This window comes from Gigantopelta aegis, chromosome 11, assembly GCF_016097555.1.
Source record: "Gigantopelta aegis isolate Gae_Host chromosome 11, Gae_host_genome, whole genome shotgun sequence".
In the NCBI taxonomy this organism is placed as follows: Eukaryota; Metazoa; Mollusca; class Gastropoda; order Neomphalida; family Peltospiridae; genus Gigantopelta; species Gigantopelta aegis.
The window spans coordinates 19,413,716-19,433,670 of NC_054709.1; the positions used below are offsets into that span (position 1 = coordinate 19,413,716).

Sequence of the window (19,955 nt, forward strand, 5' to 3'; positions counted from 1 at the left end):
GAGTGTAAAGGTATTTAGTGTCAAACTTAGAATCTTTGTTTTATTAGAGCGGAAGTCGTTGTCTATCGTGTGGTAGTCAGCTATTCCACGTTTTCGCTATAGAGTGATCTCTGACGGCAGAGAGCGATCATAACCGTACAAAAGTCCGCCTATCTCTCGAACGGCAGAGTAGCCCTACTCGGGCTAGGTTATCACAGTATAATGATGTTCCTAGTGCTTCTATGTTGAAACATTAACACAAATCTTACTGGTCAATACTTACAAATCATGGTATACGTACATTGATATCTTATCCAAAACTTCAAATTATAAACTGTTTTAAAATACTGTTGTGCATTTGAAACATATCTCACTCTTAAATACAGTATTTAGCCTGTCAAACCATAATCTTCCAAATGAAACGGGCTGATGGAAAAACGTACCACTACAAAATAGAATATGTCCATTGTTATTATACTCCGCATGGTGCAAAATACGGGCTTGGTCGTGGATAACGGTTTTATTGTATAGATGTAGTTTGACTATTTCAGTAGCTACTTTTGACACGGCGAAGATACACACGTAATCATCTACAATACAAATATGCAAGTTTAATTCGTGATTTTCAAATGAAACATGTTATATTATTGTAAATAAACCCTTCTGTTAAAAGATTTACACAATTCTGATCGGATGACGTAACTACGGAATGCGGATGACGTTATGTTATGTGCATTTCGAAATAGGCCTATATGAGTTATGGTGTTTGTAATTAGAACAATTGTTTGTCTTTCTTTTTCTCAGACCATATGAAAGAAACGCTAAATTCGCATATATTATGTTTGTTCAACTTGTGGGCTGAGAATAATTTTTTTTTTTTTTTTTTACTTCATTTTCTACTTTCAGGACATCAAAAAAAGAGCAAATCTTTTCATTTGTTTTTTGCCAATAAAAAACAGGGGCGGTCGTTTATCCTCGGGGAGAGTTTTGTTGGAAATATATTTTGTGATTTATATAATGTGTGACTGTTATGCATTGGTAAATTAAAAAATAATAATAATAAAAGAAACATATATAATAAAAGACGATAGTGTAGCTTTAACACAAGATTATAAAACAGGAATGTCACACGGCTGTATTGCACGTTTTTGCCACCAGCTAAGGTTTGCTGTGTCATTAGAAAAAGAAAGAAGCTGTAGTGTTTTCAAAACATGACCAATACCAGCAGCTTAGTTTCGGGCGATGTCTGATGAGCGTAGCCCAGGACGAATTGGAACACAAAAGGTCGAGAGGAATTTAATTTAAGAACACAAACTATAACAAAAACACGTCGTCTCCAAACTGGGTGAACCTTGGTTGTTGTCGGCCGGCCCTCGCGCGTGCGTTGTTGTTCCTAACCCATTTTATTTGCGCATTCTATTTAGGAATTCATTTGCCTAGCTGTAATGGGTTATGCTAGGCTCAGACTACCCACTGCCAGCAGAGAGTTCACCAACCTTCTGCTGTCACTTCTACTATTGTTCAGTTACTAGTCTGAGCGCTCTTGCAACTCGATTCTTGACGTATAACCCGTTAGTTGTTAATCTGAGCGCACATTTGGGTAAATCGGGAGTTGGGGGAATTACAACGCAAACGTCAAGTTGTCCAATGTTCAGCTGGCAGTTGGTAGCCTGAGCCTAGTGTTAAACAAATTTAAATGTGATCTGCGAGAGGGATACAACATCCTGTTACGATCCCTTAGTGGAGTGGCGGTCCTCCTATGAACGACTACCTGATGCTGGTTCTTGGAAGCGACCACGAATTTGCCCCCAAAACATCCTTTCCACTCTGCCTAGTGTAGAGATACGATTTTTGATCACGGAATACGGTTTTATCATTCAGATTGCAAGTAATATTTGTGACCTAGCCTATAATTTAATTAAACGATATCCCAGCGAGAAACCTATATCGTCTGTTGAGCGTCAAACACAGGTAAGTGATGATCAACATCAATTAAACAAATATTAAAGGAATGCTTAAGCAAGGCTTTTGGATTGGTATACATATTCAACGATATGTAATACACATTATTGCTTAATATCAACCAGTATATTATTATATTTAATTAATAAAACGGTTAAATGTGACAGCTATTAGATATAACGGGCGCAGCTATTTTGTTCCATTCCAGTGAATAGGCTCTCTGGCGAGCTGGTAGTTACGTAATACTTAACGCGTAATGTCAGGAATGAGTCTTGGAACTAGAGAAACAAATCTACCTGGTTTTTGCGGGATGATAAAACTGTCGTGCATTGCAATGTTCTGTAATAATATACACCCCAGTAAAAAATATATAATTATCAGAAAAATATGATGTGAACAGCTGTGAAAGTTAGAGCGTCTTTTGTTTAACGTCGCCACTAAAGCACATGGATCAATTAATCGTCAAACATTTAATAATTCTGACACGTAGTCCTCAGAGGAAACCCGCTACATTGTTCTCATTAGTAACAAGGGATATTATTTATATACATACATACATACATACATAGATAGATAGATAGATAGATAGATAGATAGATAGATAGATAGATAGATAGATAACACAGTACATACCACGGACATTGATACACCAGTCGTTGGGAACCGGTTGTCCCCTTATGAGGTTCGACCCTGCTACCCCAGCCCCTCAGCCAAGCGCCCTGCCAATTGCGCTAAATCCAGCCCCAGCTAAAAAAGACTTCCGTCCACGTCGGATAAAATTTGTGAAAATATGTAAATTGATAAATAAATAAATAAATAAATACCTGTGAAATACAATTAGTATACGTCATAATTACACATTTATATTTCTGTGTGTTACAAGCTCTAATTGAGGTAGGAAGAGCAAAATACATTATGCTGTGCAAAGAGGCTAGAAATAGAACAGCTTTCAACAGCCTTTCCATGGCTCTTTCAGCAGTTACTTTTATTTCTGTATTAAAAGGAATTTACATATGCAATCCGATGGTACTTTGTTAAGCAGCTTTCTCAAGTCTTAAATCTACTTGTTTTATTATATATAAATTGGCCAGCAAACAAAAGCAAAAAAAAATAAAAAAATAATAATAGAGTTGGTTTTAGATGTTTAAACAACTTTTCGGTTTCTTTTATCTCTGTCTGCCTGTCATCTCTCTGTCTGTCTGTGTGTCTGTATCTCTCTCTCTCTCTCTCTCTCTCTCTCTCTCTCTCTCTCTCTCTCTCTCTCTCTCTCTCTCTCTCTCTCTGTCTCTGTGTCTCTGTATGTCTCTCTCCCCTCTCTCTCTCTCTCTCTCTCTCTCCTCCCTCTCTCTCTCTCTCTCTCTCTCTCTCTCTCTCTCTCTCTCTCTCTGGTACTCGCTCTCTCTCCCCTATGTCTGTCTGTCTGTCTGTTGTCTGTCTGTCTGTCTCTCTCTCTCTCTCTCTCTCTCTCTCTCTCTCTCTCTCTCTCTCTCTCTCTCTCTATCTCTCTTTCCCTGTGTGTGTATGTGTGTGTGTGTGTGTGTGTGTGTGTGTGTGTAACAAAATCCAGCTAGCAAGTAACAACCAACACACAAAGAAACCAAACCAAACAAACCAGAACTGGTTTAAGACTTAGTAATATTCTTTTATATGAGCTTTAGCATTAGCCATTATGGACTTGATTGCCAATTCACTGGTTTCCCTTTTGACACATACACGCACCAACTGCAAGGGGCGTCTTTATTCTGATCTTACTGAATCAAAACACGTTTTATACATTAAAATCAATAGGTCATTGAACGTCAAGGTTATTATACCAAAAAGGTTAAACGACCGCTATGCTTCTAAAAAGGTACACTCTCAGATTTGTTTAGCTTTTAATTCACCATGATGGATAGCGCTATATTTTTATTGTTGCCCACAACGGAAATCGTCAGGCGCTTCCGGTCTGAATACGGAAGTCATTTTATTGCCGCCACGAGCACAGTTCCCGTGACACATAACTCTGTTGATGTCTTTGAGGGGGTAAATGTGACATTAGGATTAATAACTGGGACATATTGATTTGTGTAAAAAGCTCACTAACTGACAGTGGGTTATTGGAGGACAGCGGTGTGTGGCAAAGTGCAAAGCAAGATCAATCAGCTGATGCGTTCAGTGGAAGAAGGAAGAAAACACCTCCGCAGAAGAAACAAGAACAAAGGAAGACGTGTTTTGTTTAATGAATCCTGAGCATGTCGTAAAGTAATCCAGTGCTTAACAATAGTGGTTTTACCAGCCTTCATTGACCCAGTGGTTAAAAGGGTTTTCTGGTGGGGTTTTATTTTTCCTTTTTGTTAGCCAGTAACGATTGGCATTTACTAGCTAGTGGTTAGGATGTCGTCTTTAAATTCTGTAGCTGTTGGGTTCGTATACCAGTTTTCGCTCGAAGGTGTTAAATCTAAACGACAAAATCGAATCTTTGCACAAGGCAGAGTCAAATGGATATATCGGCAATGTATTATATATATATATAAGTCTAGAGAATACAAATAACATCCACAGATGACAAAGACGAAGTGTTCCAGTTTTCAGAATTATAAATTTATTTAAAGGTAATGAGTGAATAGAAATAATATTAATGTTCACAGGTAAGTTTCCAACATATAGATAGATCTCTTCCTTTCAGATATTGTTATATTAAACCAGTGAGGACTGTATCTCCAATAAATGTAAACAGCTTGCAGTTGCTTATAAATATTACTTCCATAAAACAAGTTAATTAACTAGAGATGGTAAGTTAATAAAACTTGACTTTAAAAATATAAGTTAAAGTTATGCCAGTGTCAATTTAAATGTATGCAATGTAATAAAGTTGAAAAGTTGGACAAGGGGACATGTCTTTAATGTTTGCTTGTCAGACCTCGAACGAGTGAGAGAACAACCGTTGACGTCCAGGTCAGGTCAGGTCATAGGGTTTTACGTGCACATTCAGAACAAGCTGTTGTAGCGCACGCCTGTCGTGGGCACAAGAGCCGGCCTTGACAGGAGAGGTGGAGGGAGGGGAGAGGAGGGACCGCCTGCACTGGCAGGTGCAAGGGAGCACCAGCAGCCCCATCGAATGAGGGAAACGGGGAAACGGGAAACTCTTTTTACGTGCCCCTATCCACAAAGGTTCAGGCACGCCCACCACGGATTTAGCCTCTGACTTCGCCAGTGACTAACTCCGGAGCAGGGGGGGGGGGGGGGGGGGGGGGGGGGGGGGGGGGGGTAAGTTTGAGGTGGGCGGAATTTGGAATAAAGCCATTTAGTAAGATCGACGCGAGCGCGGACCAAATAGCAGACACTTCGTAAACTTGAAGTACACCGAGTGGGAGCCGTGCTCTGATTGGCTGAATTTCGATTCCTCGGTGAAGCCTGTATTTTACCTAAGTCTACAAAGAGTAACTGCATCCAAAACATGTCCGGACTCTAAAAGTTAACAAAAAATAGTTAAGACTGCTCAGCCAAAAGGTTTTTAAGGTGATTTTGAGCAATTGAACGGGCGCCAAAATAAAATGTGTTAGACTACTTATAAAAAAATAAACATAAGAATTTTGAACTGCTTCCAAAACGTTTAAAGTCTAACTAGCCCAAAAAAGAAGTTAGTACTCACGGAGGTAAAGGTTGTTATCTAGGGGGTTCCGATGTAGTCTTGGATGTCAAGGTGCGGGAGGAACTGCCGGTAATCGGAGTCTGCTAGCGACCTGGTGATTGGACGGTAGTGTGGACCCGCGACGGTTTTCAGGACACGATGTAATGTCGGGTTGTCCATCTCCTGTAGTAGCAGACCTTGATTAAATTTCCCGTTCCGGCGGATGGTTACGCACACTGCGATCTGTCCCTCCCGCATCTTGAGCCGGTGCACCGCGAATTCCCCCCTCGTTGAGTCCGTCGGGTAGTGGTTGATAAGCCTGCTCCTTGGGGCGGCTAATCAGATGGCGTACATCGGAGAGGTTCGTCTTCACCAGCTGCTGGTAACGCTGTTAGAGACGGCCGGCCTGCAGTGACCACCATCCCTCTGGTTCTGTCCTCGGCTGCGGCGGTTTGGAGGGGCGAGTTGGCTTGGGTGGTGTTGAAATCGGGGGAGTGTTCGCCTTCCTCCTCTTCACAACTGGCTCCTTCCGGGCCTGCGCCTCAACGGGTGTCGTCGGTAGGGTCGGCGATACGTCCGGAGGCGCTTGAGTAGGAGTAGGTGTCGGAGGCCGGTTGGACGGGGTGACACAGATGACTGTGTCAGGCTCGTCCAATTCGTCGTCTTCCAGTGGGACGGTAGCCGAGACAGCCGGGGCCGGAACCTCTTCCATCTGGGTCGTCTTCTTCTGGTGAGCGGTGTTCGGCGGTCTAACAGAAGGAGTCGCCGCCGGCGGTTTAGCCACCGGTTTTGACCCCCCCCTGCACCGCCGCTGGCACACGTCTCCTTTTCCTCCACCTTCCTTTCTTCTGAATCCGGTCTCCGTACACCAAGGTCACGGTTGCCCGTGACCCGGTGTACGAGACCCGGTATTCAATCAGCATTCCATAGGTATTCATCAGTCCCCCCAGGTGGGGGGGGGGGGGGGGCAGATCGAGAGAGCAAGGGCTAACGTCCGTCGTCATCGAGATATTAGATTGGAATGAGAATCGAATGAGGGTGGTGGTGGTCCATTGACGTCAGCCTTTTATACTTTTTCTTAAGTACCACGTGACGTCATAACAGCCAATCAGAAATTACGTCACGCTAGGAAGAGATCTACCTTTACAAAATAAATATCATTTCATTTAATAATTACGTTATGCACACAAATGCTCAATAAATACAATAATTGCTTTTTGGTCCAGCTTCCGTTTGCAGTTTACAGTTTGTAAATGCACACTCTAAATCCTAAGAAACTTCAACTTTTGTAAATACGTCAGTTTAGCCCATAGCAAAAGCATTACCAACTTAAAATAAATAATTCTGGGAATTTCTAAAGTGCATAAACATAAAACTAACATTTCTTAATTGCTTTTTTAGTCTAAAATTGGCGTAAAACAATTTTACAGAAAAAGCCTTTAGAATATTTATAAACACGATATTATTAACCAGGCACAAAACACGCTAATTCTCCATAGCAAATACACTGGGAATTCAAGCTAATAATGCAAACAAATTCTTATGTGCATAAATATGAGACTATTATTGCACAATTGCTTTTTTGGTCTAATTTCAATATAAAATAGTTTTAATGAAAAAGCCTTTGGGATTATTGTGAAAACGACATTATTCACTAGGCACAAAGACACGCTAAAGTGCATTGCAAATACATTGGGAATTCGGGTTAATAATACAAACAAATTCTAATGTGCATAAAAACGATTGCGTTTTAATGAAAAAGCCTTTGGGAATATTATGTTTACAAACATTGTGTACCGATATATCAGACCTTAGCAACCAGTATGTGTAAACAGGTTCTCAGCGTACAAGGATATAGTTCCTAAAAGCACTAATATTACAGTAATCAGTTTTACAGTTATTACCTCACTTAATTAATAAAATGATTTGCCATAATGTACAAACAATATTAAGATACGTTTAACTAAGAAAATAGCTAATCGATCGTACAAGTTTTGGAGGAAAATAAACTTTACTGAAAGGGCAAGGTCAACCCCGGCAGCCATGTCAAAACAGTCGACCAAACGGAAATTTATCCCAGGTTTGTTTATGAGCCCATGGAATGTTTTCAGTGTGTAAGTACACACACTTTGCAGTTATGGAAATATTTACATTAATAATATTAATGTCAACGTTGTGTCCTAGTTTTTATATGCACAGGAATTTGGGAATTAAATAAAAAAAAGTTTGTTTTATTTAACGACGCCGCTAGAGCACATTGATTTTTTATCTTATCATCGGCTATTGGACGTCAAACATATGGTAATTCTGACACTGTTTTTAGAGGAAACCCGCTGTCGCCACATAGGCTACTCTTTTTACGACAGGCAGTAAGGGATCTTTTATTTGCGCTTCCCACAGGCAGGATAGCACAAACCATGGCCTTTGTTGAACCAGTTATGGATCACTGGTCGGTGCAAGTGGTTTACACCTACCCATTGAGCCTTGCGGAGCACTCACTCAGGGTTTGGAGTCAGTATCTCGATTAAAAATCCCATGCCTCGACTGGGATCCGAACCCAGTACCTACCAGCCTGTAGACCGATGGCCTGCCACGACGCCACCGAGGCCGGTGGAATTAAATAAAAGTCGAAGACCGCAAGACCAAAACACGGACGTCAAACATTAAATTAACACATTTAGCGATCGTAATATACTAATATCCCATAAATAAATTACGGCAACTATTTACAAACATAATTTCATACATTATAAACATATTATGAAATACATCTAAATGTAGCTCGCATTGTGTATCCAAACGATCACTAATAACAATAGTTGCGCAATTTCGTTTTTGCCTATAGTGTACACGACAAACACGACAAACGGCACTACTAAGAATTTCATTAAACAATAACTATAATAAATGGCATAGTTCCAGACATTACAGAATACAAGCAAATATGCAAATAATTACTACTAAATGTAAAAATAAATATTTTGTTTTGTCCAATATTAAAATTACTTGAGAAAGGTTCACGTCACAGCACAGTTACGAAAATTGTTGGGACAGCCATGACAATATATATATATATATATATCATATATCATATAATATCTTACATTTTCAGATATTTTTCAGATCACATACTTTAAGAATTTGATAACTTTGCAAATTAGATGTAAATTAATCGAGGTCACGGCACTAGGTTTCTTGACATTTAAGCAAACGTACTAGGTTGACACTCCATAATTGACGTATGCATCAAATAAAAACATTCCAATAGCAATTTTACACAGAAAGTTGTCCAGCGCTCAGAAACAAAAAACACGTTACGCACTAATTTTGATGGGATATCCAAAATGACGTCATTCGAGTTTGCCGTCATTTTCATTCAAAAAGACACCGTACCACATATTCTTACGTCATTTGAATATCTAGTAATGGCGGACTGGATTTAAGTTGCGTGTGCAGTTTACAAAAACACATTGTATTAAGCTTGAGATTATATGATAAAGAGATTATTACCCTCGTTTGTTTCGGTATCGTCAATATCATATATTAGGAATACAAATAATGTATTCATAATGTATGATATTGACGATACCGAAAAACACTCTGATAATAACCTCTGTAATTATGCATATATGTGCCCAGTACCTGGCCTTTTTCATTTTCGTTTTTTGTGTGCTGCTTTTTGGGGGCTTCTGTGTCTTTTTGTGGGGGGTTGTTGGGGGTTTTCTGCTGCATTTTTTTTTTTTTTTGGTCTCTCTTATTTTATATTATGAAGATGCCTCAAACGTTTAACACACAGATAAAAATACGTTTTTGTTCGGACGTCACAAACATGGACGGATGATGTTAATGATAATGAGATGAGTGATGGATGTCCATCATTTCCCTTGACGTACGAGAGTAATTGACACGTTCATGTTCAAGGCTTGGTGTTACTTGTCTCGGTATCACCCGAGCCCGAGGTGCGGATAGCATGCCGTGCCTGTCGCGTAATGCTGCCCCATGTGGGGGTCATATACTCGGAGGACACACTCGTAATGACACCCGTGAAATTGGTGAACAGGGGTCGTAGCGGTCTTTAAATTCCTTTAAAGTCTTTAAATTTTGGAGAGAAAAAAATATTTTTAGGTCTTTGAAAGTCTGTGAAAGTCTTTAATTTCTCGTATTGTGTTCTTTCTTTTATTTTATTGTTCATTTTCCCTTCAACCAACGTCAATATTCTGACCTTCCTTTTGCTGGTATAACTACATCATAACACGTCAGTTTTATTTGACAAGGTTTAACCTGTCATGATGCATGTAAAAAACCCAAACAATTTCTTGCCATGAACAGCAAAGTAAATGATTTGGTATTTTTATCGTATTCTATTGTCTTTGACCGTTGGGTAAAGGTCTTTGAAAGTCTTTCAATTTGTTTAGTATTTAAGGCTATGAACCTTGGTGAGACACCTGCACCACATACACGTCCCTATTGAGCATAGCAAAAACATGTCTTGTTTAACGACATCACTGGATCACATTGATTATTAATCATCGGCTATTGGATGTCAAACATTCGGTAATTTTGACATATAGTCTTAGAGAGGAAACCCGCTACATTTTCTCTATTAGCAACAAGGGATCTTTTGTATGCACCATCCCAGAAACATGATAGCACATACCATGACCTTTGCTATATCAGTCGTAGTGCACTGGGTGGAACGAAAAATAGGCAAAATGTCGCGCCCCCTGAGCATAGCAGTGCACTCAATGTGGGTTGGATTCGATAGTGAAATGGAAAATCACCTATGTATCTAACACAGAATAAGTAAGGTAATGGAGTAAAACTAATTAAACCACATTAACATGATACTGAAGTCTTCTCCAAGATAAACCAAAGGTACACTTTTTAACATTTAGAGAGAACGTTTTTTTTGTTTTTTTCTGGGAGGTAACTGCCTATTTCTGCCGCCCCTACAACCCTAGCTACGACACTAACCACGCCGACTTCTTTCTCTCTAATCACAAATCACTAAACTTATCCTACAAAATTGTTCAGAAAAGCAAACCATCTATTGCTGCCTGGACCTGATTTGAAACTGAATACAGCATCGCGGAATATTACGACTCTAAACAATTAAGACAGGATATTTTAATAGCACTGGTCAAAGGTCGTGGTATGTGCTTTCCTGTCTGTGGGGAAGTGCATATAAAGGATACCCTTGCTGCATTAAGAACAATTTTGCGGTTTTCCTCTGATGAATACGTGTCAGAATTACCAAATGTTTGACATCCAATAGCCGATGGTTAATTAATCAATGTGCTCTAGTGGTGTCGTTAAACAAAACAAAATGTAAGCATTTTTTTTTTTTTTAGTAGGTGAGTGCATATAAATGCACTCATTGCACGAAGGAGGGAGGAGGGGAGGGATGACCGTAACCCAGTGGTAAAGCGTTCGCTTGATGCGCAATCGGTCTGGGATCGATCCCCGGCGTTGGGCCCATTGGGCTTTTTCTCGCTCCATCCAGTGCTCCACGACTGGTATATCAAAGGTCGTAGAATGTTTTATTCTGTATGTGGGATGGCGCATATAAAATAGCCCTTGCTGCTTTTCGAAAGAGTAACCCATGAAGTAGCGACAGCGGCTTTCCTCTCTCATATCTGTGTGGTCCGTAACCATATGTCTCACGCCACATAACCGTAAATAAAATGTGTTGAGTGTGTCGTTAATTAAAACATTTCCTTCCTTCATTGCACGGAGGATCAAATTCTTACAAGATGTTTTTCTTTTTCTATAAATAATAATAATAATAACCGCTAAACTTAGCCTAGACAGTTAATCGATGCATATTTTGTTACATGCAACTCATTTGTTTCATGCAACATCACAACTGTAATCACAACACTTTTCGGATATGCATATTTGAATAGCAGAGCCTTCGTAAATATTCACTCGTTGCATGCATGATTAAATTCTTACTGGATCATTTTTATTTGTTTAAACTTTATTCTCTATTCTCAGTATTAATAACATTTTATACAATGTCTGACAGGTCACATAATTACATGAAGGTCTATATATCTTGCACAAATGTACATATAATAAAGTATGAATTAATGTCAAGTTATGTCCGTCAGGGTTAGTTCTTATTGCAAGAATAGATTTTGCCACACTAGATTTAATTGGTTAATAACTGGCTTACACAGCTTATAAAGTGGATCAATGTAAGATTGCATTTTGCAGGTTTGTGAGTTCATTTTGTATTTTTTCTTTTTCTTAAAGCCTTTTGTTTGGTCATGAAATCCGTAGAACCAGTGATAACCATATATTCTTTTCACAGTATTTTTTAAAGGAGTAAATATTTGTTGCAGTGACTAAATAGATTGTTTGCTCTGGAACTTAGATCGATCATGCAATTCGCCAGACGTACACTGTTACATGAAATATTAGATTACCTATATATATTTTTAATCAAACCTGTTTCTTATTTTATATGGTTCCCATGGTGACAGAAATAGTTAAAAAAAAACGAAAAAAAAGATGAAAAAAGTCAAATGAAACAGATATACGAAAACAGTTTGAATATCAATTATTTTTTACGATTCAACATTTTGTTACCATTCATTCAATCTACTGCATCTAGAATGAATGCACGAATGAATGAATGTTTAACGACACCCCAGCACGAAAAATACATCGGCTATTGGGTGCCAAACTAAGGCAAATGCATAGTATCTTGAACGAACAAAAGTTTGTTTTGTTTAACGACACCACTGGACACTAATGGATGTCAAACATTTGGTAATTTTTATATATAGTCTTAAAAAGGAAACCCGTTACATTTTTACATTTTTCTATTAGTAGGGATCTTTTATCAGACAGACGTGATAGCACATACCACGGCCTTTGATATACCAGTTGTGGTGCACTGGGTGGAATGAAGCATCTAGAATGAAGGCATTTTCAAGCATAAACTGTTTTCTGTCTAATGTGTGTATGTACACATGTATTTCTTTCTCATGAATGTTAAATCTATCGAACAATTTACGTTTTGTTGTGGGTCTTTTTTTCTTTTCTTTTTTTTCTTTTTTTTTTGGGGGGGGGGGGGGAGGGTTCGAGGTGTGTGTGTGTGTGTGTGTGTGTGTGTGTGTGTGTGTGTTATTATTATTATTATTTTAAATTGTTTTTGTTGTTTTGAGGGTATTAGTTGTTGGTGCGATCTGTTTTGTTTGTTTGTTTGTTGTTTTTGTTTTTTTTGGGTGGTGGTTGTGGTTACTTGGTTTCCCCCAGTTTCATTGCTATATAGGCAAATGTATGTATTCTCGTATATGTAAAAAAAAAAAAAGCAATAGTGGTGTGAAACCTGCACCACACTGAAGAAAAACACTCACAAGATACCCATTGGAGATACAATAACACGTGAAACATTGCACAATATTAACCAAGTCATAAAACAAATAGCCAAAGCAGACACTAATCAGAGACCTTACATCGCTAAAAAGGTCACTACGCGTACGTTCCGTTGTGCATGTTCAGTGCAACTAATTCTCCATTACTGGCGTGATTGTATAGAAATCAACCACAAACAACAGCGATAAAGACAACCAAATGAAAACACCACCCACCCACGCTCAAACAAGGAAATAAAACTATATCTAAGAAGTATTGGATGGTGTGATGCTTCCTCAAATCCTTTGCCGTATTAAGAAACATGTAGCGGGTTTTCTCGGATGACTACGTGTCAGAATTACCAAATACTTAACATCCAATAGTTGATGTGCTCCAGTGGTGTCGTTAAACACAGCATACTTTTATTTTTTGCTTCCTCAAACTTGGTATTCCACATTCCGTCCACTTTACACCACTCCCTCTCTTTCTGCCTTGGACAAAGCCACTTGTTTAATAAGAGGCTGTCCCCAGGGCGGACAAGCCTGAACCTTTATTAGATATAGGCACGTTAATAAAGTTACTCGGGACTCTGAAGATATAGTGAGTCAATTTCGCAGCTTTATATTTCTCCAGTTAAGAAAAAAACAACAACCCACAACAACATAGCAATCAGAAGCGTTCGATTGACATTCATGATCAGAAACAATCGTCAACAACAAAGAATGCACGTAAACAGTAAAGAGAATGGATAAAAGTGATAATTCATTTGACAGTTGCCGATAGAGTGAAGCAATATTGCGGGAAACAAATTATATTCAAATTATATATGGTTAACCGCAAATTCCATCATATTGTATCATATTATTTCAATCGGTTTTTGACTCCGAGGATTTCCAAATATTGTCGTAATATTATCATCATCATCAGCAGCAGCCACAACAGTAGCAGGAACAGTAGTAGTTGTAGTAGTAGTAGTAGTATATTGTGTTTGTATTATTTGCGTTGTTGTTGTTTGCTATGATGTCACTATATTACGTAAGTCTTTGATTATATCCGAACGACATCTATTTTAAATGAACTAGTTTACTGGAAATTCGGGTTTTTGGCAGAGATCTGCCTTTTTAAACTTCCCGTTACAGGGATATACGCTAACACCTTGACGCTTGGTCACCCGACTTATTTCCCATTGGTCATTTTCAATAATCGATAATACATAATATTTCGTTCAGCGATTATTAAATTAAGACTAGACATGGATACCAACCTAATTGAACGCATATGGAACTGAACAAGTTATAGCCACAGAGTCACTTAGGTCGAGCTGGGCGCTTTTGCTCGTTGCTATATAACAGGCTAGCAACAAGATGTCGTGACGATTATGATGGCATAATGATATTATATAATGACCTTTACAGTATGACATTTTAGTAAAAGAGTTCGAGTGATGTTGTAAGACTTCACTACACAGATGCCATCTTCCACTAAAATCTATGCATAATTGTCCAACTTCAAACGAAAATTGATAACAGAACGGGTTCTCGTTAGCACTGAAACTATATACCATTGCGAAAATATAATGTACTACTAGAATCTATCACCGTTGTGAGGTATAGATAGATAAGGTAGTTCCAACCCGAGGGACAAAATGCTTACTGGTGAGGGCCGAGGTTTACCGAGGTTTACCGAGGTTTACCGATGACCTTACAAAAACATTTTGTCCCGAGGGTTGGAACTACCTTATCTATACCTCACAACGGTGATTGATTCTTTGTCATACCCATTTAATTACAGTAACAAAACATTAATTTTGTAAGCTACGTACGTTTTGGTTTTTGTTGAACGATTCGTGAACATTTCACCTACAAACAATGATACTCATTTAATCATACTCTGAAAAATATAGTCCAACTTATGCAACGACATACACATGCAACAACTTAACAATATTATAAATATAAAGTTGAAAATATTAATTTTTTTAAATATTTTTAAAACAATGATACAATTAGGGGATAACCCTACTGTGTTTTCCGATTTGTGGACGTATATCGGTGGTTTTACTGTCGCAAATTTAGTTTTACTGGCGACGCGAATCGGAAAACACAGTAGGGTTATGTCTATTCTAATTTCAACTGTTTTATTACTTTTTCTGCAATAAACTATAACAGACTTCCCTCAGATATAGTGTCATTACAGTGACGTCACTCAGGAATGTAGACCTATTTACATACCAACAAATGATTCCTATGCTCAACAAATAAGTTCGCCGTTTTGTAATAATTTATTTCAAATTTCTTCTCAACGTGGTGTACAATGAATTGTATTCCCGAGTAACTATTAATTGATAACAATAATAGCAACAGTAAAATAAAGCAATTGTCTGAAATAATAAACGACCTTGACATTAACAAAGCATTTGTTTTTAAACTACGGTGAGCGTGGAAATTTGTGCCATAATTGTACACGTGGATTGTTGAATTGTGGATTTCAATTTGGTTTTGTTTAGTAACTTTTATTTTTTGTACATCTAAATCATTAAAAAAACCCACATTTTTCGTTCCCAATGCATTACTGTGCAGGTTGTGAGTTTGTTTTTGGGGGGTTTGGGGGAATCCGTGCTGGCGTTTCGTCAACTTTAATGCCGTGAATAATTGATGATGATGATGATGTAACTAGTTTAACGTGCCCATATACCACTAGGGTTTCGAACACGCCCATCCCGAGTCCGACCTCCGATAAGATCGGTGGCCTGACTCGGGATGGAGGGTATGAATAATTGAGGGATATTTTCTTTTTGGGCTTTCTGATGAGTCGGCTTCACTGTGATGCCCTGAAATATTCATGATTCCCGAGTTTATACCCCAGCATGTGCCAAACGGGTCATAGTTGTGGCCGACGTTTTGACAGACATCTGACATTGTTGTTGATAAACAAACCTGCGCGTATGAATACGTGTGACGTAGTTGCACCTGGAAATTTGCGACCGGTATAACAGTGGTTTTACCACCTGAACTTTTATTAGAGATCCAATCAGATTGGTTCTTACAAATATGTTGAATTAGAATATGAAATGGCAAACAGAATTCTGAAAAACATGAGCTATGACGTCACGCGAATGTAGAAATCGTCTAGCCCTCGGGTCAGACAGATTTATCTAGCACTAGGGTCAGTCAGATTTTTCTAGCATCATGCAAACGCTGGATGACCCTGTCCAGTGGGCAAGAAATGCATTTCTTTTCACTCCGTTTTCTTTTGCCAAATGAGTCATCTGACTGTAGTAGGCCTTTTGGTCGATACAGGTGGTGTAGAAACCTATCCACACCGTTAACCTGCTTCATTGTACATCCATGTCCCGAAATGTTAAAGTAAAGTACACTCTGTTTTGTCTAACAACAAAACTAGTGAACATTGATTAGTTAATCATCGGCTACTGGATGTTAAACATTTGGTAATTCTGACACGTAGTCATCAGAGGAAACCCGCTACATTTTTTCATTAGCAGTAAGGGATCTTTTATATGCACTGTCCCAAGAAAGTTGACCATTTGTGGCTTATGTGCAAAACTAGCTTACTAAAGCCAAGATTGAAACAATCCTTATTATTGCAGAGAATTCGAAATATACTAATAAATAAATCATTTTCTTTCGTCCTTATCGTTATTCTTATCCCGTAATTACGTGATTGTCTGCGTGAAATATGCTAGGGTCAGACAACCAACTACCAGCAGAAAGTTGCCAACGTTCTGCTGTCACGACTTCTATGACTGTCCAGTTGCTAGTCAGAGCGCTCTTACAACTCGATTCTCGTCGTATACAACTCCTACGACCGATTAGTTGTTAATCTGAGCGCACCCGTTGTAAGTTGGGAGTGGGGGAATTACAACGCAACCGTCAAGTTGGACAACTTTCTGCCGGCAGTTGGTAGTCTGAGCTTAGGCAACATCAAACACACGAATCCTAACAGTAAAGGTAATATCATGACGTATTGTGAATTTGGCCAAATACTGTTTTTATTACCGACTGTACCTGAGGACAGCATGTTTGAGTAATGGTACATTGTTTCGGCAGTGAGTCATAACTCTAATACTTCTGAGGAGCGGGACGTAGTCCAGTGGTAAAGCGCTCGCTTGAAGCGCGGTCGGTTTGGGATCGATCCCCGTCGGTGGGCCCATTGGGATATTTCTCGTTCCAGCCATTGCACCACGACTGGTACATCAAAGGCCGTGGTATATGCTATCCTGTCTATGGAATGGTGCATATACAAAATCCGTTGCTGCTATTCGAAAATAGTAGCCCATGAAGTGGCGACAGCGGGTTTCCTCTCTCAATATCTGTGTGGTCCTTAACCATATGTCCGACGCCATATAACCGTAAATAAAATGTGTTGAGTGCGTCGTTAAATAAACCATTTCCTTCCTTCCTAATACTGCTGAATTTCTGTTGAATGGTGTAGTCTTTAAATGATGAGTTTCGCGTCTAGTTACCGGCTTCCATAGCTGATGTGTGTGCCCAGGACAGCATGATTAAACATTGATTGTACGTAAAAAAAAGAGTATCAAGTTGAAATAACATTTTGAGAAAAAAAAAAATTGTCAGATATGACCGATATTAATGTTTTTCCTCGAAATCTGCAATTTGGTATCACACGGGTAGCGCAAACTGTGCGACTTATGTGAAAACACTGTAGGCTTCACTCAATGGGATATAAATATATGATAAAGCCATAAAATACCCTACATATATTGTTCGGTTTAGCGGATATTAGTGTTAAATATAGATAAGCGAGCTATAAAGTGTGCAGAATATGTAAACGTTGTAACACGAGTGTTATTGGAGATTTATACCATTTCATGTTGATTCCGATAACACTGGGTGTGGTTTAAAAAAAAAAAAAAAAAAAAAAAAAAGTTGTTTGTTTGGTTTAATTGGGTAAGTATTAAAGATGTATTGTCGAGTAAACTTTATTATTTAAACATATTCAGTTCAAACTTTCTTCCAATGACAGTGCTCGCTTGAGGTGCTTGCGTCGCAGGATCGAACCACTTCGATGGATCCAATGAACGTATTGAGTTTTGTTTCGTTCCCACCAGTGCACAACAACTGGTCAAATTGTTTTTCTGTCTATGGAAACGTGCATATAAAATATCCCTTGATTATTTAGGAAAAATGCAGCGGGTTTTCTATGATGACTATGTGTCAGAATTAACAAATGTTTGACTGTTTGACAGCCAATAGCCGATGATTAATTGAGCCATGTGCTCTTGAACTTTGATATACCAATAGTCCAATGGGCCCGCAGATGGGGATCGATCGTAAGCCGACAGCGCATCGAGCGAACGCTTTACACACACCACACCACACACACACACACACACACACACACACACACACATATATACATATATATATATATATATATATATATATATATATATATATATATATATATATATATATACACACACACACACACACACACACACACACACACACACACACACACACACACAATCCACAATCCCCAACTCAAGATAAGACAAGAAACAACAAAATCAGACAGACAGACAATCGGTGTACACCTCGTCATTGAACTGCGAAAACGCATTCTGAACTGCAACCGAATACTGAGATACGATACCAGATCAGATCAGGTCAGGTCAGGTCAGGTCATAGGGTTTTACATGCACATTCAGAACAAGCTGCTGTAGCGCACGCCTGTCATGGGCACAAGAAACGGCCTTGGCCGGCTGCTCCGTCCATGACAGGAAATACCAGATAAAAACTTACAGTCCTTAAATACGTCGACTTAAATAACGCTTACTTATGTGCTTATTAAACGACTATAACCAAGCCCGGCGAAAGGCCGTGTGTCATTCGATCGATTAAAGATAATTCTGTTGTTCTCTGTATTAAAACGCGTCGAGAAAAGTTAATCTTATTTTCAGTAAATTGCCGCGAATAATCGCCATGAAGGTGTGACACTTGATACGACACTACAGCGAACGAATAAAGATGATGATTATTTCCTGGTAAGAAAATTCTGGAGATTGTTGACTGCAAAAGAACGGAAACATGAGCGTTTGTGTAAATTGATTTTACCCAGTGGCGACAGACCGTTTTAATACAGGAACATGATCGTCAGTGACAAGTCGATTAAACCCGATGTCGACATATCATATTGGGTTATGTTGCTCATAATCAGTTGTCACTGAGTGCAATGTTAACTTTACAACAACAAGAACAAAGTTAAAGTGTGTTGTGTTTAACGACACCGGCCTCAGTGGTGCCGTGGTTAAGCCATCGGGCATAAGGCTGGTAGGTACAGGGTTCGCAGCCATACACCGGCCTCAGTGGTGCCGTGGTTAAGCCATCGGGCATAAGGCTGGTAGGTACAGGGTTCGCAGCCATACACCGGCCTCAGTGGTGCCGTGGTTAAGCCATCGGGCATAAGGCTGGTAGGTACAGGGTTCGCAGCCATACACCGGCCTCAGTGGTGCCGTGGTTAAGCCATCGGGCATAAGGCTAGTAACAGTAGACACCGGGTTCGCAGCCATCGGGAAAAGGCACCGGCCTCAGTGGTGCCGTGGTTAAGCCATCGGGAATAAGGCACCGGCCTCAGTGGTGCCGTGGTTAAGCCATCGGGCATAAGGCTAGTAAGTACAGGGTTCGCAGCCAGACACCGGCCTCAGTGGTGAGGTGGTTAAGCCATCGGGCATAAGGCTAGTAAGTACAGGGTTCGCAGCCAGACACCGGCCTCAGTGGTGCCGTGGTTAAGCCATCGGGCATAAGGCTGGCAAGTACAGGGTTCGCAGCCAGACACCGGCCTCAGTGGTGCCGTGGTTAAGCCATCGGGCATAAGGCTGGCAAGTAGAGGGTTCGCAGCCAGACACCGGCCTCGGTGGTGCCGTGGTTAAGCCATCGGGCATAAGGCTGGCAAGTAGAGGGTTCGCAGCCAGACACCGGCCTCGGTGGTGCCGTGGTTAAGCCATCGGGCATAAGGCTGGTAAGTACAGGGTTCGCAGCCAGACACCGGCCTCGGT

General features: G+C 39.6%; 1 protein-coding gene across 1 annotated transcript in view; it reads right to left on the minus strand.

The window, feature by feature from the left end:
• Window positions 1-5,942: 5,942 nt before the first annotated feature.
• LOC121385074 (extensin-like) overlaps window positions 5,943-19,955 on the minus strand; it is a 76,326-nt gene continuing 62,313 nt past the window's right edge. Inside the window, exon 2 of the mRNA XM_041515611.1 lies at window positions 5,943-6,399. Coding sequence (XP_041371545.1) covers window positions 5,943-6,399 — 457 coding nt within the window. The remainder of the gene's footprint in view (window positions 6,400-19,955) is intronic.